The sequence below is a fragment of the Lethenteron reissneri genome, chromosome 60 (genome assembly GCF_015708825.2).
Source record: "Lethenteron reissneri isolate LAM-NWPU_2019-01 chromosome 60, ASM1570882v1, whole genome shotgun sequence".
Classification (NCBI taxonomy): Eukaryota; Metazoa; Chordata; class Hyperoartia; order Petromyzontiformes; family Petromyzontidae; genus Lethenteron; species Lethenteron reissneri.
The window spans coordinates 6,975,158-7,000,491 of record NC_083838.1 but is presented as its reverse complement, the minus strand read 5'-3'; the positions used below and the strand labels follow the sequence as shown (position 1 = coordinate 7,000,491).

Here is a 25,334-nt window from a genome sequence, read left to right as displayed (position 1 = left end):
CTGTGTGTCTCTCTGTGTGTGTCTCTTTGTGTGCTCTCTCTCTCTGTGTGTCTCTCTCCATGTGTGTCTCTCTCTCTCTCTGTGTATCTCTCTCTATGTGTGTGTCTCTCTGTGTGTCTCTGTGTCTCTCTCTCTGTGTGTCTCTCTCCATGTGTGTCTCTGTTTGTGTGTCTCTCTCTCTGTGTGTCTCTCTCTCCATGTGTGTCTCTGTTTGTGTGTCTCTCTCTGTGTGTCTCTCTCCATGTGTGTCTCTGTTTGCGTGTGTCTCTCTCTGTGTGTCTCTCTCCATGTGTGTCTCTGTTTGTGTGTCTCTCTCTCTGTGTGTCTCTCTCTCCATGTGTGTCTCTCTGTTTGTATCTCTCTCTCTCTCTGTGTCTCTGTTTGCGTGTGTCTCTCTCTGTGTGTCTCTCTCCATGTGTGTCTCTGTTTGTGTGTCTCTCTCTGTGTGTCTCTCTCTCCATGTGTCTCTCTGTGTGTGTCTCTTTGTGTGTCTCTCTCTGTGTGTGTGTCTCTCTCTCTCTCTCTCTGTCTCTCTCTGTGTGTCTCTCTCTCTGTGTGTCTCTCTGTGTGTCTCTGTGTCTCTCTCTCTCTGTGTGTCTCTCTCTCCATGTGTGTCTCTCTGTTTGTATCTCTCTCTCTGTGTCTCTGTTTGCGTGTGTCTCTCTCTGTGTGTCTCTCTGTGTGTCTCTGTGTCTCTCTCTCTCTGTGTGTCTCTCTCTCCATGTGTGTCTCTCCCGTTGACTGGTCTCTCCTCCTAGTCGCTCTTGCCGTTTCTTCTCTGACATTGACATGCTAATCATCTCTTTGGCACATCCCCCGGTTGCTGGAGCCGTCTCACATTGACATCCTAATCTCTTACATTTACATGCAAATCCCATCTCTAGCTCCGCCCACCTCAAGCCTATATAACCTCTTGTTGCAGCATCTCTTTCTTCTGTCCCACCTGATGACGACTGCTTGTGTTGCGATCGAAACGTCGCGATCGATACATTTTCTATCTACGTGACTTTAACCGAAAAAACCAAAGAGGGTTGGAAGAGAAGCCGTTTATTTTGTCTGTACAATGCGATTTCAAATCGTGGATGCGTTCGTTATGTACACCTGTAGAATATATATTTTACGTCAAGTATTTTGTGCAATTCTAACCAATGCTTTTTTTTTAAACACCCTTCGATATCGTACAGCAATAGCAAATGTATTTACCGACGGCGCTCATATTTTATACCTGTATCAACACTGTCAACAGCAAACGTTTCTTAATATAAAATGTTTTTAGAAAAATATCGTTCGTGCTATTGTAATACTTTATAAAAATGGCACTTTCTACACATGAATGTAGTTGCAAGATTAAGGCTGTGGTATGTGTGTGTTCAACTTATTCTGGGCCGTACGTAGCCAACAACGCTCAACTGAGGTGCGGGGGAAGGAAAACAAACTAAACACAACACAAACAAGCAGTTCTGAAAAAATGGGTCTCTGTGTGAATTTATAGGTCTCTGTGTGAGTCTATGGGTTTCTGTGTGAGTCAATGTGTCTCCGTGAATCAATGGGTCTCTGTATGAGTCTATGGGACTCTGTGTGAATCTATGGGTCTCTGTGTGAGTTTGTGGGTCTCTGTGTGAGTCTATGGGTCTGGGTGAATATATGGGTCTTTGTGTGAATATATGGGTCTTTGTGTGAGTCTGTGGGTCTCTGAGTGAGTCTATGGGTCTGTGTGATGAGTCGATGGGTCTCTGTGTGAGTCTATGGGTCTCTGTGTGAGTCTATGGGTCTCTGTGTGAGTCGATGGGTCTCTGTGTGAGTCTATGGGTCTCTGTGTGAGTCTACGTGTCTCTGTGTGAGTCTATGGGTCTCTGTGTGAGTCTGTGGGTCTCTGTGTGAGTCTATGGGTCTCTGTGTGAGTCTATGTGTCTCTGTGTGAGTCTATGTGTCTCTGTGTGAGTCTATGGGTCTCTGTGTGAGTCTATGGGTCTGTGTGAGGATATAGGTCTCTGGGTGAATATATGGGTCTTTGTGTGAGTCTGTGGGTCTCTGAGTGAGTCTGTGTATGCGAACATGTTGAACTTCTTTTGCACCGAACGTAGCCAACCGTTCTCATCGCTAATGAGCATGTGTGTGTGTGGAGCGGTGGGCCAGCGGTTAGCTCACTCCCCTACAAACCCGGCAGAGAACCGACTTCAATACCCACTCACGGCCGACAAATACTGACGTCAAATATCTGAACCGGTCCTGGACCTCCCCTAGATCGACTCGGCCTGACATGGGGAAACAAAGGCGGCCGGGCGTGGTGTGTCACAGTGCCGGTCTTCATAGGCGCTCACTAACAGCACTTGCCCCAACAGTCTTTTAAAGGCTATCCAGGGATCTTTGTATTTGCCTTGTAGGTTTGTGAATGATAATATGTGCAGTTAAAGATACAGCATTGTATAACTTTTTTTCTATTCGGTAAAGCAAAGTAAGCATATTTTAAATGCGAGAACAGTGGCATTTTCGACCCCACAATGTATAACTATAAAACTCGAGAACATAAGCTAAAACTAAACGAAACTTAAATTTCGATTTAAAGCTTATATATAAGCTCCTAGCTTGGCATTGTCTCATTCTTCACCTGAAGACGGCTGCTTGCGTTGTAGCCGAAACGTCGTGAGAATTATTTTATTTTATTATGTTTTATTTTTATTATTTTATTACTCCCCTTCTACGTGACTTTACCGAAAGAACCAAGAAGATAAACTAAACTTTTATTTCTTTTACCAGGTAAGGCCCACTGAGCAATGTAGCTCTTTTTTTAAATCCTTTATATTAAGTTCGCTTGCTTGCTTGCTTGCGTGCTTGCTTGCTTGCTTACGACCGTGCAAATCTTTCGGTCGTTTTTTAACCCACTTCCCGTGATCCAATCGAGCTGATATTTTGCACACAGACTCGTTGTGCGAGACAATTAATGTTCGTGAAAATGTTTTTCCAAAACTTTACACTGTTTAGGGAAAACAAATTAAATATTTAATTACCAATTGCTTAATACTGGCAGACAATCATCTGAGCCATAGGTGGCAGCCATCTCAAGCCAGAGGACGAGAGGACTCTAGCCGCCACGCATATAAAGGATTTATAGTGAAAAACTTTGTTTTTACGGGTTATGCTTATTATAAGCGGACCTGTCTATCACAAATGATGGCCCAATGAATGAATCCCTAAACACGTGATTCTAAATGTGGAGGAGAAAAACCACGGGGAGAGAGACGCAGACTCTAAACATATAGCAGCAGACATCGTCAGGGTTGGGATGGAACCCACGACCTCCTGTATACCAGGCGAGGTAGTTAACATCTCCTAGCCCCAATTGCGCTCTCGCATCGCAGGGGCGTTTACAGAGACTCCTCTACTTACGAACGAGTAAGATTCCAGAGGACTTCGTAAGTCGATTTGTTTGTCAGTCCAAACGCGTTGTACGGCGTGTACACTAAACACGGGGAATGGCTTTAAGCGTTGCACAATCTCCTGTAGATGTAGATGCCACCGATTCTTCACGTTCTGCAGATGTAGATGCCACCACCGCAATCTATTGCGCGGATTTTGAACTTATGAGTCTCGGTCCGAACAGGCAACTGGATATACAAGCGGCTTTTTTTCGTATCTCTGAAAGTTCGTAAATCGGGTGTTCATAAGTAGAGGAGTCCCTGTATATAGAAAACGTATGCGCCAGACTTTGAACGTTCTGTGTCACAGCCGAGGTCAAGAGGACCAGGAGCAGTCACCACTCCACTTCCTGATGCCCCACTGAACAATGCAATGCGGTGTTACCCAGAAACCCTCAAGTCGACTCCAACACCTCTGGCTTGCTGTCTCGAACAAAAACACCTACCCACACACCCCAGACCCATAGACTCACACTGAGACCCATAGACTCACACAGAGACCCATAGACTCACACAGAGACCCACAGACTCACACAGAGACCCATATATTCATACAGAGACCCATAGACCCACACAGAGACTCATACGCTCAAATAAAGACGCATAGATTCACACAGAGACCCGCAGACTCACACAGAGACCCGCAGACTCACACAGAGACCCATAGACTCATACAGAGACCGATAGACTCACACAGAGACCCATAGACTCACTCACAGAGAGACCCATAGATTCATACAGAGACCCACACACAAGTCCTTGCATGCTCAACCATAAAACCCGATGCGACTCCAGCCACCGTCAGTACTTATTCACGTCACAAGCAAACGGCCGATATGTAGCAGGCGTTGATCTGAACGCCACGCGATAGTTGTCAGAGCCATCAGCAGCGGCGTACGGGAATCCATGTGTCTTATCAGCATTGCTTCGAATGCTCAGCAGCTGCTGGTGATGGTGGTGGTCAGAATTTATGTTCACGCCATACGTGGACAACTCTTGCTGCTGCTGCTGGTGATGGTGCTGGTGACTGTTATGGTGGTGGTTGTTGTGGTTGTGGTGTTGATACCAAAGAGATCGTGAGCAGGTTTCGTCGTCAACTGACATCTCGTCAGCTGTGACTTGAGGCTGTCCATCAGCCCGCTGCTGATCTTGTTGATGGTGGTGGTGGAACTGCAGCTGATGGTGATGATGACGTTGTTGATGTTGGTGGTGGTTATGACCGGTGCTCAGATTGATGACGCCTTGAATCTGCGGCGAGCAATCGAGCGATGCTCTTTCAACCCCTTCCTCCTCCACACGCAGCTGCTGTTGATGTCGCTGCTGCTGTTCACTCCCCTCTCCACCCAGGTACAATCCACTCTGCTGGTCCCGCATACCATCATAGGCAGGCAGCATCCCCTGGGCCTGCTGATATCTTAGGGGCATGCGGTCGTCACGGCCATCGCCACAACCTACTCCTCCTACTCCAACAAAATCTCCACCACCAACCACGTGGTGTCCATGCGGGCCACGTGACGGGACGCCCGTGTGAAGCTTCGAGTTTGTGGACGGCATCGAAAATGTCGACACTGCACTCCTGGGGCTTGCTTCTCGTCTCAGGCTGTCACCACAACCACGACCATCACGACCACCACAAACACCACCACCACCACCACCACCACAACCATCACGACCACCACAAACACCATCACTACCACCACGACCATCACAAACACCTCTACCACAAACACCACTACCACAAACAACATCACAAACACCACCACCACCACGACCATCACAACCATCACGACCACCACAAACACCACGACAATCACAAACACCACCACAAACACCACCACCACCACCACAACCATGACGACCACCACAAACACCATCACTACCACCACGACAATCACAAACACCACCACAAACACCACCACCACCGCCGCCGCCGCTGCTGCTGCTGCTACCGCTGCTCAGGTTGACGCTGTCAGGCCTCTCAACTTTGGGCACGAGCAGCGCCACCACCGTCGTCGTCGTCGCCGTCTGTGGCGAGCGCTCGCGCACAGCGAGCGAAGCCGATGACGACGCTGCTGATGACGCTGACGATGCTGATGACGATGATGGAGACGCCGACGACAATAACAACGAGGTGGAGGAGGAGGATGATGATGATGATGATGACCAGGATGACAGCGGACGATCCGGGCCACCAGCAGTCCCCACTGAGGCCCGAGCGAGCTTCAATTCGGAGGCCTCCTCATCGGTGTGACGATGATCCATCACGTGGAACCCTCCACCACCATCACCGCCATCACCACCATCACCACCACCGCCATCACCACCACCACCATCACCACCAGCCCGCCGCTTCCGCTTGAACCTCCTCCTCCGTCGCAGGAAGCTGCCGTTCTCGAACATGCTGTGCGAGTCCGGGTCCAGCGTCCAGAAGCTGCCCTTGCCAGGCCGGCGGTCGTCTCGTGCCACCTGGCAGAATGGAGCAGGCAGACAGGCAGGCGTGTGCGTGTGAGTGTGTGTGGGAAGTGTGTGTGTGAGTTATGGGTATGTGTGTGCGAGTGCCCATCCGAACAACAAGCACAAAGATAACGGGGAAAGTTCGCAGTGACCGGCTGTCACCCGAGGCGATCGCTGGGAAGCAGACACAGCGGAGGCTGGAGGCGTCTTTGGAAGAAAACTGGCTTCGAGACTGTACAACTCCTCGCTTGCAGAGCCGCCTGCAGATGTGCCAACTGACTCATCGTTGAGTCGAGCAGTTCGTTCTGTGCTTTGCGTGTCCATGAGTCGGCTCGCGACCCCCGTAGCTCTGTGGGATATTATTGAGGGGTCCTGCTACACACCAACCACCCAGTAAGCAGTCAACATGGTCTGTGCACAGTACTTGTGACGTTCTTCGCCAATAAATAGTGGCGACCGAGATGGCGGTTTTTAACTTGAAGACAATGCATTCTCCCCGTCTGCCGTCTGAGTTTGACCGACCTGGAGCCAATGCAAAACAATGCAAGACCCCGGTACCAATGTTGGTGGCAGAGGTGTTGATGTTCATCGCACGGCTGCCAAGTAAGACATCGCTGCTCGACTACATCTACACGTTGAATCTCAAACCGTGCTCGGACGGTGCTCAAGCTGTTGATTGTCCACCTGGAAAATCTTTTGTTCAGCGATGGGCTGTTACCCAGACCGGTTCAAAATGGCGCAGGCAACACCGCTGCTGAAGAAAGTTGGCTTGAGCCACAGTGACCCCGCAAACGATCGCCCGATCGCAAACCTGAGTGCGAAGTTCAACATACATAGACTTACATAGAGACACACGTAGACTCACATAGAGTACCCATACACTAACACAGAGACCCACAGATGCATAGAGACCCATAGACTCACCACACAGAGACCCATAGACTCGCATAGAGACACGTAGACTCACATAGAGTACCTAGACACTAACACAGAGACCCACAGACGCATAGAGACCCATAGACTCACCACACAGAGACCCATAGACTCACATAGAGACACATAGACTCACATAGAGTACCCAGACACTAACACAGAGACCCACAGATGCATAGAGACCCATAGACTCACCACACAGAGACCCATAGACCTCCGATTAGCACGGTTGGCTTCTACGTAGGGTGGTGCGAAATAAGTTCAACATACATTTACGTGCATACAAAGACAAAGATCCCCTGTATAGCCTTAACAGACTGTAGGGGCAAGTGCTGTTAGCGAGCACCTATGAAGGCCGGAACGGCACACGAGGGGGTGGGTGGCCAGCACCACGCCCGACCGCCTTTGTCTCCCTAGCGGCGATGTTTACACACCGCACCAGGTACTCATTTGAGGCTGAGTCGACCTAGGGGAGGCCCGGGACCGGTTCAGATAATTGCCACTGATGTTGGCAAGTGAGCGGGAATCGAACCCGTGTCGCCGGGTTCATAGCGCAGCGCGCTAACCGCTACACTACGTGCACAACAACAACAACAACCGCCATTCGCCACTAAGTGGCGGTGACGTCACCACGACGCTTGTGCCAGGCCAAGTGCACCTTGAGGCCACGTGAAGTGTCGAACGCCCGCTGGCAGGAGGTCACGGGGCAGACGTGCATGCACACACACACACACACAGACAGACACGTACGTACGTACACGTACCTTGACGAAGCACTCGTTGAGGCTGAGGTTGTGTCGGATCGAGTTCTGCCAGCCCTGCTTGTTGTCGCGGTAGAACGGGAAGCGCTCCGCTATGAACTGGTAGATGGCGCTCAGGGTCGCCCGCCCCTCCGCCGAGTTCTGGATGGCCATCGCGATGAGGGCTATGTAGCTGTATGGAGGCTTCACCAGATCTTTGTGCTGCTGCTGCTGATGATGATGGAGCTGATGATGCTCATGCTGCTGCTGATGGTGTTGCTGCTGGTGGTGGTGGTGATGATGGAGCTGATGAAGCTCCTGCTGATGCTGCTGATGGCGTTGTTGCTGCTGGTGGTGGTGGTGGTGGTGCAGCAGGAGGCTTTGAGGATGTTGTTGATGTTGTTGCTGGTGCTGCTGGTGCTGTTGGTAAGCTCCGTATTGCCGTGACAGAACGCCGGAGCATTGGCCGTGAACCGCACCAGAGTAAACCGCGTGTGTGGAGGAGGCTACACTCGTGCGTGGGAATCTGGCCTGCATCGTAGACATGGTCCTGGTATAACAACAAATATACACGTAACAGAACATGCACATCGCGGATGGGCCACGGTTAGTTACACAGTCCGTGTGTTCTATAACGCTGGTGGTGGCATAACAAATCATCTCTATATAAAAAAAGGGAAATTTGTGATTATGTGTGTCTGTTCAAAATGTTTAGCGTACTTCCAGACATGCAACAAACTTGAAATTTGCCGTGTGGGTACTTTACGGACTGTACACCATGCAAACATTATTAAAATACACTTTTGTATTTTTTTTGGGGGGGGGGGAGCTCAAGAATGCATATTTTTTGCACGGCAAGTGAGCTGTGACGTCACATCTGTCACGTGACCCGCGCATGTGGAAGCGTCACGCATTGTAGTGTAGTGGGTAGCGCTACGCTACGAACCCGGCGACCCGAGTTCGATTCCCGCTCACGGCCACCACCAGTGACGATTATTTGAACCGGTCCTGGGCCCTTTCCTAGGTCGACTCAGCCTCAAGCGAGTAACTGGTGTGCTGTGTGAACATCGCCACTGGGGAGACAAAGGCGGCCGGGCGTGGTGAATCCAAGTCCCGGGCGAAGCCGGGTAGTAAAGCTAGTCTATAATATAGGGGTGAAGTGCAAGTCTGTTCTATATTGCCCTGGTGGTGGTAGTTAAAATTGCGTTATAATGAATAATCTATATATATAAAATCGTTCATGTCTGTGTGTCTGTGTGTGTGTGTGGACTGCACTTTCATTGGACGGCGGTTGCCCCTGGCAACGGCTAGCCACGCCTTCGCAGCTTTCATTGGACGGCGGTTGCCCCTGGCAACGAGTAGCAACTTTTCTCCGCGGGGTGGACGCCATTTTTAATAGCGCGGCGGGGGGGGGGGGGACCGGCACCCGTACCCAGCGTTCGCCGGGTGGGAAAATCAGGCAAGGCGGGAGGCTCTGCACGGTGCTAGGCCTCGACACCCAACACGCCACTCTGAGGTAAATTCATACAAATTTCACGTCCTCTACAGAGTGGCGAGGGAGGCAGAGTGGCGAGGGAGGCAGAGTGGCGAGGGAGGGACTCAGCCTCAAAACGAGTAACTGGTGTGGCGTATTAACATCGCCACTGGGGAGACAAAGGCGGCCGGGCGTGGTGGATACAAGTCCCGGGCAAAGCCGGGTCATGACTATGTGTGTATGTGTTTATGTGTATGTCTGTGTGTCTGTATGTATGTGTGTATGTATGTGTCTGTATGTGTTTGTGTGTATGTATGTGTGTGTCTGTATGTATGTGTGTGTGTATTGTGTATGTGTTTGTGTGTATGTATGTGTGTGTTTGTATGTATGTGTATGTTTGTGTGTATGCATGTGTGTGTATGTGTTTGTGTGGATGTGCGGTTATGTATGTGTGTGTATGTGTGTGTCTGCAGCAAGCGCGTGTATGTGTACCTATGGACGCGCGCGCGTGTGTTGTGTAGGGGGAACGGTAGTGTAGTGCTTAGCGTACTGCCTGTGTGTGTCTGTGTGTGTGTGTGTCTGTGTGTGTGTGTCTGTGTGTGTGTGTCTGTGTGTGTGTGTCTGTGTGTGTGTCTGTGTGTGTGTCTGTGTGTGTGCGTGTGTCGTGTGTGGGGAGCGGTAGTGTAGTGGTTAGCGTGCTGTCTGTGTGTCTGTGTGTGTGTGTCTGTCTGTGTGTGTGTTCTGTGTGTGTGTCTGCGTGTGTGGTGTGTGGGGAGCGGTAGTGTAGTGGTTAGCGTGCTGTCTTTGTGTCTGTCTGTGTCTGTCTGTGTGTTTCTGCGTGTGTCTGTGTGTGTGTGCGTCTGTGTGTGTGAGGAGCGGTGGGTGTAGTGGTTAACGCTACGCTGCGCTACCAACCCGGCGAACCGAGTTAGATTCCCGCTCATGGCCACCACCGATCAAGATTATTTGAACCTCACATAGGTCGACTCAGCCTCAAACGAGTAACTGGTGTGGCGTATTAACATCGCCACTGGGGAGACAAAGGCGGCCGGCCGTGGTGGATACAAGTCCCGGGCGAAGCCGGGTAGTACAGCTAGTGTAAATATATAGGTAGGGTATAAAGCACAAGCCCATGACACACACACACACGTGAGATGATGCGTAACGCCGGGCTGAACACAACCAGGCTGATGGTGCATGGGTTAGCAATCTAGAAGCAGCATCCAGCAGCATCCCAATGCTTCGTGCATTGGGATGATGATGAGGATGCTACACCGCATTACAGCCACTGCTTATTCCTACTCGCTCTGCGTACGTAGTTATGCTCTTAGGTTTTTTCGGTAAAGTCACGTAGGTAAAAAATAAAATTAAAAGTTAATAAAAGTAATAGTGGAAACAAAATAAAATAATAAAGATCACGACGTTTCGGAGGCAACACAAGTCTCCGTCACAGCTAAAACGACTGCATCAAGCAATTTGATGCAGTTATTTTAGCTGTGACGGTCCCACCTGATGACGGAGACTTGTGTTGCCTCCGAAACGTCGTGATCTTTATTATTTTATTTTATTTCCATTATTACTTTTATTAACTTTTAATTTTTACCTACGTGACTTTACCGAAAAAACCTAAGAGTATGAATCCTTGCAGTCACGAAAGCTTCAAATCTAGAATTAAGTACGTAGTTATGTTCACTCAATCCAATTGGTACCCGTGCCATCAAAAAACAACATGCGTTCCCGAATACGTCTGTCACGTTATACCTCCAATTCGCGTTATGAAAACACGCGTTACAGGAGAACGGATTGTACGTGTGTATGTATAAGTTCTCTGGCACCGCTGGGCAAACTTGGTAATGGAGATGCGGGGTTAAGGACAACGAACTAAACGCAACAGTAAGCAGTTAAAACAAGTAAACCCGTAAAAACAAAGTTTTTCACTCTAAATCCTTTATATGCGTGGCGGCTAGAGTCCTCTCGTCCTCTGGCTTGAGATGGCTGCAATCTATGGGTCAGATGATTGCCTGCCAGTATTAAGCAATTGGTAATTAAATATTTAATTTGTTTTCCCTAAACAGTGTAAAATTTTGGAAACAAAATGTTCACGACAATTAATTGTCACGCACAACGAGTCTGTGTGCAAAATGTCAGCTCGATTGGATCACGGGAAGTGGGTTAAAAAACGAGCGAAAGATTTGCACGGTCCTAAGCAAGCACGCAAGCAAGCACGCGAACTTAATATAAAGGATTTAAAAACGAGTTTTCAATTGACAATTAAAAGTGCATAGCTCCAGCGGCTTCCTAACATCGCAAGGAAGAGCGTTCCAGACGGTCATAGAAGTGCATTTGAAAGTTCTGCGTGATGCGGTGACCATCTTTGCTCGATAGTTGGGCCAAAAACCGCTGCTGTGAAGATGAGCGGAGTTCGCGTGATGGTGGGTTTATCGCACACAGGTCACGTTGTATCAAAAAAGCACAGAACATTATAAAGGACTCTTCTCACCCTGGACACTCACTGTTTGAGCTGTTGCCATCAGGCAGACGATTCAGATCAGTCAAAACAAGGACAAACAGATTCAAACAGAGCTTTTATCCTACAGCGATCACCACACTCAATAATGCTAATTAATTATTAAGTAATAGTGTTTACAATTGATTGTGAAATAGAGATGTGCAATGACAAAATGTAACCTTATGTGGGTATATGGGTATACTTGGGCTGTTTTTATATATAGTATAAATTGATTATCTTTCATTTAATTTTATTTTTATTTTCTTGTTTTATTTAATTTAAATTTATGAATGATGCCCTGACTGGTGAGCATTTTAAATTTCGTTGTACTGGTGACAATGACAATAAACGATCTATCTATCTATCAACGTGGCGTTGTGGTTCGTTTGTGGCAAGCACTGGACGGACACAGTTTTGGATCAGTTTTTGCTCACATGCAACGCATTCGCCACCGGTTTCCCTTTGTAATGAATGATGACAATAACAACAACAACTATCAGCAAGTTTAGTAGTGTGCCCTAAGAGGTCTGCTTGGTCAGTCCTTTGTGCTTAGCACGTGCAGTTCGTCCGGGGATCCTCAAAGGCCAATTAAAATCATCAACAGCAAGTGAGTGCGTGGGTGGAAGAGTGAGGGGTGATTGAGTGAGTGGGTGAATGGAGGAGTGAGTGAGTGGGTGAGTGAGTGGGTGAGTGAGTGGGTGAGTGAGTGATTGAGTGGGTAAGTGAGTGGGTGAGTGGGTGGGTGAGTGAGTGGGTGAGTGAGTGGGTGAGTGGGTGGGTGAGTGGGTGATTGAGTGAGTGGTGGGTCAGTGAGTGAGTGGGTGAGTGAGTGATTGAGTGGGTAGGTGAGTGGGTGAGTGAGTGGGTGATTAAGTGGATGGGTGAGTCAGTGCGTGGACGAATGAATGAGTTGGTGAGTGAGTCGGTGATTGAATGAGTGGGTGATTGAGTGCGTGCGTGAGTGGGTGATTGAGTGAGTGGGTGACTGAGTGAGTGGGTGATTGAGTGAGTGATTGAGTGAGTGGGTGATTGAGTGCGTGGGTGATTGAGTGAGTCGGTGATTGAGTGAGTGGGTGATTGAGTGAGTGCGTGAGTGAGTGGGTGATTGAGTGAGTGGGTGATTGAGTGAGTGGGTGATTGAGTGAGTGGGTGATTGAGTGAGTGGGTGAATGAGTGAGCGGGTGAATGAGTGAGTGGGTGATTGAGTGAGTGGGTGATTGAGTGAGTGGGTGATTGAGTGAGTGGGTGATTGAGTGAGTGGGTGACTGAGTGAGTGGGTGATTGAGTGCGCGAGTGAGTGAGTGCGTGAGTGAGTGAGTGCGTGATTGAGTGAGTAAGTGCGTGAGTGAGTGATCGAGTGGGTGTTTGAGTCAATGGGTTTCAGTTTCAGTTTCATGTATTTGGTATAGCCCTGTGAGCCATTCGGCTCTTGAATCGGGTGCAACCGCAACAAACAAAAAACATGAACAAGAATACAGGGTGAGTGAGTGGGTAAGCGAGTGAGTGATTGAGTGGGTGGTTAAGTGAGTGGGTGAGTGAGTGGGTGAATGAGTGGGTGAGTGAATGATTGAGTGAGTGGTTAAGTGAGTGGGTGAGTGAGTGGGTGAGTGAGTGGGTGAGTGAGTGGGTGAATGAGTGGGTGAGTGAGTGGGTGGTTGAGTGAGTGGGTGAGTGAGTGAGTGAGTGGGTGAGTGAGTGAGTGGGTGGTTAAGTGAGTGGGTGGGTAAGTGAGTGGATGAATGAGTGGGTGAATGAGTGGTTAAGTGAGTGGGTGGTTAAGTGAGTGGGTGGTTAAGTGAGTGGGTGAGTGGGTGAGTGATTGAGTGGGTGGTTAAGTGAGTGGGTGAGTGAGTGGGTGAATGAGTGGGTGAGTGAATGATTGAGAGAGTGGTTAAGTGAGTGGGTGAGTGAGTGGGTGAGTGAGTGGGTGAGTGAGTGGGTGAATGAGTGGGTGAGTGAGTGGGTGGTTGAGTGAGTGGGTGAGTGAGTGAGTGGGTGAGTGAGTGGGTGGTTAAGTGAGTGGGTGGGTAAGTGAGTGGATGAATGAGTGGGTGAATGAGTGGTTAAGTGAGTGGGTGGTTAAGTGAGTGGGTGGTTAAGTGAGTGGGTGAGTGGGTGAGTGATTGAGTGGGTGGTTAAGTGAGTGGGTGAGTGAGTGGGTGAATGAGTGGGTGAGTGAGTGGGTGAGTGAGTGGGTGAGTGAGTGGGTGAATGAGTGGGTGAGTGAGTGGGTGGTTAAGTGAGTGGGTGAGTGAGTGAGTGGGTGAGTGAGTGAGTGAGTGGTTAAGTGAGTGGGTGGGTAAGTGAGTGGATGAATGAGTGGGTGAATGAATGGTTAAGTGAGTGGGTGAGTGAGTGAGTGGGTGGTTAAGTGAGTGGGTGAGTGGGTGAGTGATTGAGTGGGTGGTTAAGTGAGTGGATGAGTGAGTGGGTGAATGAGTGGGTGAGTGAGTGGGTGAGTGAGTGGGTGAGTGAGTGGGTGGTTAAGTGAGTGGGTGAGTGAGTGGTTGAGTGGGTGTGCGATTGAGTGAGTGTGTAAGTGAGTGGGTGAGTGAGTGGGTGAGTGATTGAGTGGGTGGTTAAGTGAGTGGGTGAGTGAGTGGTTGAGTGGGTGAGTGAGTGGGTGAGTGAGTGGGTGAATGAGTGGGTGAGTGAGTGGGTGAGTGAGTGAGTGGGTGGTTAAGTGAGTGGGTGAGTGAGTGGGTGAGTGGGTGAGTGATTGAGTGGGTGGTTAAGTGAGTGGGTGTTTGAGTGAGTGAGTGGGTGAGTGGGTGGTTAAGTGAGTGGGTGGTTAAGTGAGTGGGTGAGTGAATGAGTGGGTGAGTGAGTGGGTGAGTGAGTGGGTGAGTGAGTGGATGAGTGAGTGAGTGGGTGGTTAAATGAGTGGATGAATGAGTGCTCATCTGAAAGCACGTGCTGCGGTGACCGTCCTTGTTCAATGGCCATTACAATGATAAACATTACACACACACACGTGTATGTATGCGTATACATTACACTCAGTTAATAAAATGTACAGACGTAAATATACAAAAGACAAAGATCCTTCGTATCGCCTTTAACATGAAATTGGGGCAAGTGCTGTTAGCGAGCACCTATGATAGCCGGTACGGCACACAGGAGGGTGGGTGGCCAACACCACGCCTAGCCGCCTTTGTCTCCTCGGGGGCTGATGTTCGAATTGATTTTAAGGCTGAGTCGAGCCCAAGAGAACAGGTTCGGTGGTGAACGAGGAATCGAACTCAGGCCACCAGGGTTTGTAGCGCAGTGCAGCACTAACCACTGCACCACCGCTCGCCACATACATACAGACAAAGATCCCCCGCATAGCCTGCACAGACTATTGGGGCAAGTTCTGTTAATGAGTAGCAGTACCTATGAAGGCCTGTGGCACACGAGGGGTGGGGGTGGCCAGCACCACGCACGGCCGTCTTTGTTTCTCCCTATTACACACTGCGCCGGGTACTCATTTGAGGCTGAGTCGACGTAGGGGAGGCCCACGACCGGTTCACATAAATCGCCACTGGGTTTTGGTGGCGGCCGTGAGCGGGAATCGAACTCAGCTCGCCCCCTAGCGGCGGCTGCGGTCAGCCAGCCGTTTAAAAAATATAAAAATCTTAAACGTAATTTATTGCAAAGATAATCGATTAAGATATGGCAGCGAATGGGGGGGGGGGGGGGGGGGTCACACAATGGAATGAATCTTCTTGGTTCTTTCGGTAAAGTCACGTAGAAGGGAAATAATAAAATAATAAAAATAAAACATAATAAAATAATTCTCACGACGTTTCGGCCACAACGCAAGCAGCCGTCCTCAGGTGAAGAACAGGTCCGTCGAGACGACAGAGTCTCTGAGTTCGAAGATAGAGTCTCTGTCTTCCCGACGGACCTGTTCTTCACCTGAGGACGGCTGCTTGCGTTGTGGCCGAAACGTCGTGAGAATTATTTTATTATGTTTTATTTGTATTCTTTTAATATTTCCATTCTACGTGACTTTACCGAAAGAACCAAGACGATGAATCCATTCAGTCTCGAAAGCTTTAAATCGAAATGGAATAAATGTCGAGGTCACAACAAAATGTGCAACAGACAAACTTGTATATTGTTAAAGAATAACTGAAGGTGTTTTCTATGGTTGTATACGGGGAGCTCTGCGTGTGACGCGCCTCTAAAACTAAACTATTATTATACAGTATTACCAAATGAGGCCCAAATAAGGCTGCGATGAAGCTATTTTCAAAAACGACCTGGGCCACCACAAATGACAGCTCAACGAAGTGGCTTATCATCGTCATCACGTGGAAACTTATAGCTCAAGCCAAACACTCTTAACGCGTGTTTCTACAGACTCATAGAGACCCATACTCGTAAAGACCCATAGGTAAGAATAGACTTTTGACTTTTAAACCACTTTTATTGCCGCCAGCAGTAACAGCACTGGGTGCGATTCCGATATGAAATACACAAAGTCACCAGCAAAACAATAAACGCTAAAAATCCACGCGCTGTGGCGCTAAATGCACCGCGCACAACACGAAAGAAAAGTCACGTGGTGGTGGTGGTGGTCATCGTGCACGCCACGGTGACGGGCGAGCACTTCAGAGACCCATAGAGACCCACACTTATAGAGACCCACACTCATAGAGACCCACACTCATAGAGACCCACACTCATAGAGACCCATAGAGACCCACACTCATAGAGACCCACACTCATAGAGACCCACAGAGACCCACACTCATAGAGACCCACAGAGACCCATACTCATCCAGACTCATAGATCCACAGAGACCCACAGAGACCCACACTCATAGAGACCCACAGAGCCCCACACTAATAGAGACCCACAGAGACCCACAGATACCCACACTCATAGAGACCCACAGAGACCCACAGAGACCCATACTTATCCAGACTCAAAGACCACAGATACCCACACTAATAGAGACCCACAGATACCCACACTCATAGAGACCCACAGAGATCCACAGAGACCCACACTCATCCAGACTCATAGACCCACAGATACCCACATTAATAGAGACCTATAGAGACCCACAGAAACCCATACTCATCATCCAGACTCATAGACCCACAGATACCCACACTCATAGAGACCCACAGAGACCCATACTCATCCAGACTCATAGACCCACAGATACCCACACTCATAGAGACCCACAGAGACCCATACTCATCCAGACTCATAGACCCACAGATACCCACACTCATAGAGACCCACAGAGACCCATACTCATCCAGACTCATAGACCCACAGATACCCACACTAATAGACCCATAGAGACCCATAGAGACCCACAGCGACCCATACTCATAGACCCACAGATACCCACACTAGTAGAGACCCACAGAGACCCATACTCATCCAGACTCATAGACCAACAGATACCCACACTAATAGACCCATAGAGACCCATAGAGACCCACAGCGACCCATACTCATAGACCCACAGATACCCACACTAGTAGAGACCCACAGAGACCCATACTCATCCAGACTCATACACCAACAGATACCCACATTAATAGAGACCCACAGAGACCCATACTCATCCAGACTCATAGACCAACAGATACCCACACTAATAGACCCATAGAGACCCATACTCATCCAGACCCATAGAGACCCACAGAGACCAATACTCATCCAGACTCATAGACCACAGATACCCACATTAATAGAGACCCACAGACACCCATACTCATCCAGACCCATAGACCCACAGATAGACCCGCAGATAGACCCACAGATACCTACAGCAATCCAGCGACCTGGTCATCACAAATGATGGCTTAACGAAGTGGCTTATCATCATCATCATCACCACGTGGAAGCCGAAAGCAGCAGCAGCAGCAGCAGCAACCACACGCTCTAAACCTCGTGATGTGGATTCTGAATGTGGAAGGAAAACCGGAGAACCCGGAGAAAAATCTACGCGACCATCACGGGGAGAGAGAGAGAGAGACGCAGACTCCAAATATACAGCAGCAGCAGCAGGCATCGTTAGGGTCGGGATCGAACCCACGAACTCCCTGTACACCAGGCGAGGTAGTCAACATCTCCTAGCCACCGTGATGATGATGAGAGAGAGACACGCAAACTCCAAATATACAGCAGGCGTCAGGGTCGGGATCGAACCCACGACCTCCTGTACACCAGGCGAGGTAGTCAACATCTCCTAGCCACCGTGATGATGATGAGAGAGACACGCAAACTCCAAATATACAGCAGCAGGCGTCAGGGTCGGGATCGAACCCACGACCTCCTGTACACCAGGCGAGGTAGTCAACATCTCATAGCCACCGTGGCGCCACCACTAGTTTGGTCAAAGACAAAAATGAAGAAAATGTTTTCTCTTTTACATATAGGGTTGCCCACCCCTGATCATCATCATCATTATGATCGGGATGATTTTGATTTGAAGCTTTCGTGACTGCATGAATCCATACTCTTTGGTTCTTTCGGTCAAGTCACGTGGGTAGAAATAAAATAAATCACGTTTTATTTTATACCTACGTGACTTTACCAAAAGAACCAAAGAGTATGATCAGGATGGTTATAATGTCAGTATGTAAGTTGAATTTCTTTCGCATCGTACGTAGCCAACCACGCGAATCGCTTGGCTAACACAGCAACAAGTGGTTCTAAAGAAATGGGTCTCTGTGTGAGTCTATGGGTCTCTGTGTGTTGAGTCTATGGGTCTCTGTGTGAGTCTATGGGTCTCTGTGTGTTGAGTATATGGGTCTCTGTATGGTGAGTCTATGGGTTTCTGTTTGGTGAGTCTATGGATCTCAGCGTGAGTCTATTGGTCTCTGTGTGTTGAGTCTATGCGTCTCTGTGTGGGTCTATGGGTCTCTGTTTGATGAGTCTATGGGTGTCTCTATTGTGAGTCGATGGGTGTCTCTATTGTGAGTCTATGGGTCTATGTGTGAGTATATGGGTCTCTGTGTGAGTCTATGGGTCTCTGTGTGAGTCTATGGGTCTCTGTGTGAGTCTATGGGTCTCTGTGTGAGTCTATGGGTCTCTGTGTGAGTCTATGGGTCTCTGTGTGAGTCTATGTGTCTCTGTGTGAGTCTATGGGTCTCTGTGTGAGTCTATGGGTCTCTGTGTGAGTCTATGGTTCTCTGTGTGAGGCTGTGGGTCTCTGTGTGAGTCTATGTGTCTCTGTGTGAGTCTATGTGTCTCTGTGTGAGTCTATGGGTCTCTGTGTGAGGCTGTGGGTCTCTGTGTGAGGCTGTGGGTCTCTGTGTGAGTCTATGGGTCTCTGTGTGAGTCTATGGGTCTCTGTGTGAGGCTGTGGGTCTCTGTGTGAGGCTGTGGGTCTCTGTGTGAGTCTATGGGTCTCTGTGTGAGTCTATGTGTCTCTGTGTGAGTCTATGTGTCTCTGTGTGAGTCTATGGGTCTCTGTGTGAGTCTATGTGTCTCTGTGTGAGTCTATGGGTCTTTGTGTGAGTCTATGGGTCTCTGTGTGAGTCTATGGGTCTCTGTGTGAGTCTATGGGTCTCTGTGTGAGGCTGTGGGTCTCTGTGTGAGTCTATGTGTCTCTGTGTGAGTCTATGTGTCTCTGTGTGAGTCTATGGGTCTCTGTGTGAGGCTGTGGGTCTCTGTGTGAGGCTGTGGGTCTCTGTGTGAGTCTATGGGTCTCTGTGTGAGTCTATGGGTCTCTGTGTGAGGCTGTGGGTCTCTGTGTGAGGCTGTGGGTCTCTGTGTGAGTCTATGGGTCTCTGTGTGAGTCTATGTGTCTCTGTGTGAGTCTATGTGTCTCTGTGTGAGTCTATGGGTCTCTGTGTGAGTCTATGTGTCTCTGTGTGAGTCTATGGGTCTTTGTGTGAGTCTATGGGTCTCTGTGTGAGTCTATGGGTCTCTGTGTGAGTCTATGGGTCTCTGTGTGAGGCTGTGGGTCTCTGTGTGAGTCTATGGGTCTCTGTGTGAGTCTCTGGGTCTCTGTGTGAGTCTATGGGTTTCTGTGTGAGGCTGTGGGTCTCTGTGTGAGTCTATGGGTCTCTGTTTCGTGAGTCTAAGGATCTCTGTGTGAGTCTATTGGTCTCTATGTGTTGAGTCTATGGGTCTCTGTTTGGTGAGTCTATGGGTCTCTGTGTGTGTCTATGGGTCTCTGTCTGAGACTGTGGGTCTCTGTGTGAGTCTATGGGTCTCTGTGTGAGTCTACGGGTCTCTGTGTGAGTATATGGGTCTCTGGTGAGTCTATGGGTCTCTGTGTGAGTCTATGGTCTCTGAGTATATGGGTCTCTGTGTGAGGCTGTGGGTCTCTGTGGTGAGCCATGATTAATCCACTGCTGAATGCGAGGCATTAACTAAAGAAAAACTCACAAGGTGTCAATTATGGTTGTTGAATATTTGGGAGGGACGCTAACTTATCGAAAAATTTTAGTGGGGTATCCGTAAATAGATCAACGTGTCGATGTAAACTAAATACGCACATTGCAGATACAAGACTGAAAACATAACTCGAGTGGCTGCAGCCGCAGCAGGAGATGAATACTGGATGTGGTGGACCGCCCCGAGAGATGTTTAGGAAGCTGCGTTACGAACCCGGCGACCCGAGTTCGATTCCTGCTCACGGCCATCAACATCCAATGATAGCGATGTTCAGAATCGGTTCTGGACTTCCCCGAGGTTGACTTGGCCTAAATCGGCCACTGGGGAGAGACAAAGGCGGCCGGGCGTGGTGCTGGGCACACCACCCCCTCGTGTGCCACGCGCGCGCGTGTGTGTGTGAGCGTGTGTGTGTGTCACTGTGTGTGTGAGTGTGTGTGTCACTGTGTGTGTGTCACTGTGTGTGTGTGAGCTCCCTATTGGTCAACCACGTTATGTATGCCGATGATTTGGTAATAGCTGCTCATTCAGAAGAGGAGTTGGAGGCGCTGCTGCTGAGACTGGAGCGTGCCACTAAGAGGTGGGGCCTTACCATCAGCCCCACCAAAACCAAGCACCTGCCTGGGTATTTTGTACCATCGGACACTCCACCCCCACAACTCCCAATTGGTGATGGGGCAGTTGTGGAGAGAGTGGAGAGTTTCCCATACCTGGGCAGTGTGCTTATGACCGGCTCCAGTCTATCAGCAGAGGTCTCACTCCGAATCAGTCGAGCGGCAATATCTTTTCATCGGTTGCGTAACGCTGTGTGGAAGCTACCTGGTCTGTCGCTCCGCACGAAGCTTCAGGTCTTCTCGGCCACGGTCATTCCCTCCCTTCTCTACGCTTGCGAGACGTGGACCCCCCTGGTGGAGCATCTTCGCCGGTTGGAAACATTTAGGCTGGCCTGCCTACGATCCATCCTGGGTTTAACCAGGCTGGATTGTGTGAGGAGCTCACAAATCCTTGAAAGATCTGGGCAAAGTCCCATCAGTGAGCTCCTCCGGCAGGCAAGGCTGCGTTGGCTGGGTCATGTAGCCCGCATGCCCAGCCACCGCATGCCTAAACAGCTTTTGTTCGGCCGGATCGAGGGGGCTAGACGGGCGCGGCACGGGCTGGAGAAGAGATGGAGTGATGTGGTACAGGAGGACGTGGAGCTGAGTGGACTTGCCGATGACTGGTACCAGCGGTGTCAAGATCGGCCTCAGTGGAGGAGGCTCGTGAAGGACGCTACTGGGCAGTTGGAGGCAGTCGCCCTCCAACAACAACGGAGGGCGGAGGAGCGACGCTCACAACAACGAGCGGAGCGCCGGGTGGCTAAAGCACAGCAAGTTGGCACAGTAGGGGGCACAGGTGGTGCATCAGCCAGTCATCTCGGTCATCTCGGTCAGTCGACCAGTGGCACCTGGGTCTGCCCCGTGACCTCCTGCCAGCGGGCTTTCGACACTTCACGTGGCCTCAAGGTGCACTTGGCCTGGCACAAGCATCGTGGTGACGTCACCGCCACTTAGTGGCGAATGGCGGTTGTTGTTGTTGTTGTGTGTCACTGTGTGTGTGTGAGTGTGTGTGTGTCACTGTGTGTGTGTGAGTGTGTGTGTGTCACTGTGTGTGTGTGAGTGTGTGTCACTGTGTGTGTGTCACTGTGTGTGTGTGAGTGTGTGTGTGTCACTGTGTGTGTGTCACTGTGTGTGTGTGAGCGTGTGTGTGTGTGAGGGTGTGTGTGTCACTGTGTGTGTGTCACTGTGTGTGTGAGGGTGAGCGTGTGTGTGTCACTGTGTGTGTGTCACTGTGTGTGTGTGTGAGCGTGTGTGTGTGTGTAACTGTGTGTGTGAGTGTGTGTGTGTGTCACTGTGTGTGTGAGTGTGTGTGAGTGTGTGTGTGTGAGCGTGTGTGTGAGCGTGTGTGTGTCACTGTGTGTGTGTCACTGCGTGTGTGTGTGTGAGCGTGTGTGTGTCACTGTGTGTGTGTGAGTGTGTGTGTCACTGTGTGTGTCACTGTGTGTGAGCATGTGTGTGTCACTGTGTGTGTGTCACTGTGTGTGTGAATGTGTGTGAGTGTGTGTGTGTGAGTGTGTGTGAGCATGTGTGTGTGTCACTGTGTGTGTGTGTCACTGTGTGTGTGAGTGTGTGTGAGCGTGTGCGTGTCACTGTGTGTGTCCCACTGTGTGTGTGAGCGTGTGTGTGTCACTGTGTGTGTGTCACTGTGTGTGTGAGTATGTGTGTCACTGTGTGTGTGTCACTGTGTGTGTGAGCGTGTGTGTGTCACTGTGAGTGTGTGTCACTGTGTGTGTGAGTGTGTGTGAGCGTGTGTGTGTCACTTTGTGTGTGTCACTGTGTGTGTGAGTGTGTGTGAGCGTGTGTGTGTCACTGTGTGTGTCTCACTGTGTGTGTGAGTGTGTGTGTGAGCGTGTGTGTGTGTGAGCGTGTGTGTGTCACTGTGTGTGTCACTGTGTGTGTGAGTGTGTGTGTGTCACTGTGTGTGTCACTGTGTGTGTGAGTGTGTGTGTGTGTCACTGTGTGTGTGTCACTGTGTGTGAGGGTGTGTGTGTGTGTCACTGTGTGTGTGAGTGTGTGTGAGCATGTGTGTGTCACTGTGTGTGTGTCACTGTGTGTGTGTGAGTGTGTGTGTGAGCGTGTGTGTGTTACTGTGTGTGTGTGAGTGTGTGTGTGTCACTGTGTGTGTGTGAGCGTGTGTGTGTCACTGTGAGTGTGTGTCACTGTGTGTGTGAGTGTGTGTGTGTGGATGTATATTTGGTGGGGAGCGGTAGTGTAGCGGTTAGCGCGCTGCACTACGAACCAGGGTTCGATTTTCGCTCACGGAAAACACCAGTGACGATTATCTGAACCGGTCCTGGGCCTCCCCTAGGTTGACTCAGCCTCAAATGAGTACCTGGTGCGGTGTGTGGTAAACATCGCCACTGGGGAGACAAAGGCGGCCAGGCGTGGTGTTGGCCACCCACCCCCTCGTGTGCCGTGCCGACCTTCACAGGTGATCGGTAAACACCACTTGTCCCTACAGCCTGTTGAAGGCTATATGGGGGGTCTTTGTCTTGTATATATGTATGGGGAGTGGTGGTGCAGCGGTTAGCGCGCTACTGCGCTACGAACGCAGTAGCGCCATCACCCAGTGATGATTATCTGAACCGGTCCTGGGCCTCCCCTAGGTCGACTCAGCCTCAAAACGAATACCTGGTGCAGTGAAAAGGCGCTGCTGCTACTCGCTACTACTAACAACACTTGCCCCAACAGTCTGTTACAGGCTACACGGGGGATCTTTGTCTTTGTTATGTATCTATAGAAATGCGAGCAGAGGGAAGGAAATAGTAGCCCTATCCTGTTTATAAACGAGATTTTATTAAAAGAAAAAGTTTATATTATCTCAAGAGGAAATATTTATTTTCCGTACTTCCCATCAACATCTGTGGCGTTAAAGTGACTGCTACGATAGTTTATTAACTTAAATGTACTTACGACAGTTGTAACATGTACTTGAACAAGATGAACGAATCTTCTTGGTTTTTTCGGTAAAGTCACGTAGAAGGGAGGTAATAAAATAATAAAAATAAAACATAATAAAATAATTCTCACGACGTTTCGGCCACAACGCAAGCAGCCGTCTTCAGGTTGCTTGCGTTGTAGCCGAAACGTCGTGAGAATTATTTTATTATGTTTTATTTTTATTATTTTATTACTTCCCTTCTAAGTGACTTTACCGAAAAAACCAAGAAGATGAATCCCTGCAGTCAGGAAAGCTTTAAATCGAAAGATGAACGAAGGCGAATATAAGTAGACACGTATTTATGATAGCTAATATACCCTTATTTACGTAAATACATATACATACGAATTATATACATAGATGTACTTACGGTAATATATAAATTAAAATGTGCTTACGACAGTACGTGCACGTACTTACGACAGTATGTGTGAGTCTGTGTCTCTGTGTGAGTCTATGGGTCTCTGTGTGAGCCTATGGGTCTCTGTGTGAGTCTATGGTTCTCTGTGTGAGTCTATGGGTCTCTGTGTGAGTCTGTGGGTCACTGTGTGAGTCTATGGGTCACTGTGAATCTATGTGTCTCTGTGTGAGTCTATGGGTCTCTGTGTGAGTCTGTGTCTCTGTGTGAGTCTATGGTCTCTGTGTGAGTCTATGGGTCTCTGTGTGAGTCTATGGGTCTCTGTGTGAATCTATAGGACTCTGTAGGTCTCTGTGTGAGTCTATGGGTCTCTTGAGTCTGTTTCTCTGTGTGAGTCTATGGGTATTTGTGAGTCCATGGGTCTCTGTGTGAGTCTATGGGTATTTGTGAGTCCATGGGTCTCTGTGTGAGTCTATGGGTCTCTGTGTGAGTCTATGGTCTCTGTGTGAGTCTATGGGTCTCTGTGTGAGTCTACGGATCTCTGTGTGAGTCTATGGTCTCTGTGTGAGTCCATGAGTCTCTGTGTGAGTCTTCGGAGCTCTGTGTGAGTCTATGGGTCTCTGTGTGAGTCTATGGGTCTCTGTGTGAGTCTATGGGTCTCTGAGTCTACGGATCTCTGTGTGAGTCTATTAACAATGAAGAGATAAAGTCACGTAGGTAAAAAATAAAATAAATGAAAACAACTAAATAAAATCACGACGTTTCGGGCGCAACACAAAGAGTATGAATCCTTGCAGTCACGAAAGCTTCAAATCTAGAATGAACGAAGAGATACTCGCAAGGTGTTCACTGTGGTAGCTTGGTGTGACTATGTATTGTGTGTGTGGTGGACTTCTTTTGCACCGTACGTAGCCAACCGTGATCATCGGCGGTGCGGAGTGAAGGACATCACTAAACTAGCGATCGATAATGAGTAATAATTGTACTTACGATACGACAGCAGCACCGGCACAGCTTCCAGATGCCAGCAGACGCAGGGAGGTGATTTTATATAGTAAAGTTAAATATCGATAGTTATAATGTAGGGCAGACGAAGAGCCAATCACCAATTAGATATCGTATCGATTAGCTAACGATGCGTGGATGACAGGTCGTCACATACACACTCACTCACAACACCCCACATACTCAACAACACACACACACACCACACAGCACTGCTTAGAGCGAACCCACAGCCGTCGGCCACTCAACGTATAAGAATTTCGCGTCGCACCCAGAGGCTTATGTGGTGAATAAATGTCCATAAAAAATTTGCATACCACACGCCCCCCTCTCTCCACACCCCCCACCCTCGCACGCTCGATTAGCCAATGGGTTGCGTTCGTTTTGTTGGGGTGGGGAGGAGGGGATGCGAGGGGGCGGAGTTTTGTGTTAAGGGGGCGTGTTCTCCTGTCCATATCTTGGTGTGAGCAGTAGACAGATACTCTTCGACTTACGAACACTTAAAATAGGAACTTTCAGAGATACGAACAAACCTGCCCGTATGTCCAGTTG

At 49.3% G+C, this 25,334-nt stretch overlaps 1 protein-coding gene across 1 annotated transcript; it reads right to left on the bottom strand.

The window, feature by feature from the left end:
- Positions 1-4,069: 4,069 nt before the first annotated feature.
- On the bottom strand, positions 4,070-25,016 carry LOC133357900 (forkhead box protein C1-like). Its single transcript, XM_061576072.1, has 3 exons — positions 24,768-25,016; positions 7,568-8,093; positions 4,070-5,882 (listed from the first exon to the last, which is right to left on the bottom strand). Exons 2-3 carry the CDS (start codon positions 8,087-8,089, stop codon positions 4,218-4,220), a joined length of 2,187 nt encoding a protein of 728 aa, XP_061432056.1. The 5' UTR covers positions 8,090-8,093; positions 24,768-25,016; the 3' UTR covers positions 4,070-4,217.
- Positions 25,017-25,334: the final 318 nt, after the last annotated feature.

Coding starts and splice junctions, on each gene's coding strand:
- LOC133357900 (XM_061576072.1), bottom strand. CDS start 8,089: ATGTCTACGATGCAGGCCAGATTCCCACGCACGAGTGTAGCCTCCTCC. Junction 5,883..7,567: donor TCAACGAGTGCTTCGTCAAG/GTACGTGTACGT, acceptor CCATTCTGCCAG/GTGGCACGAGACGACCGCCG.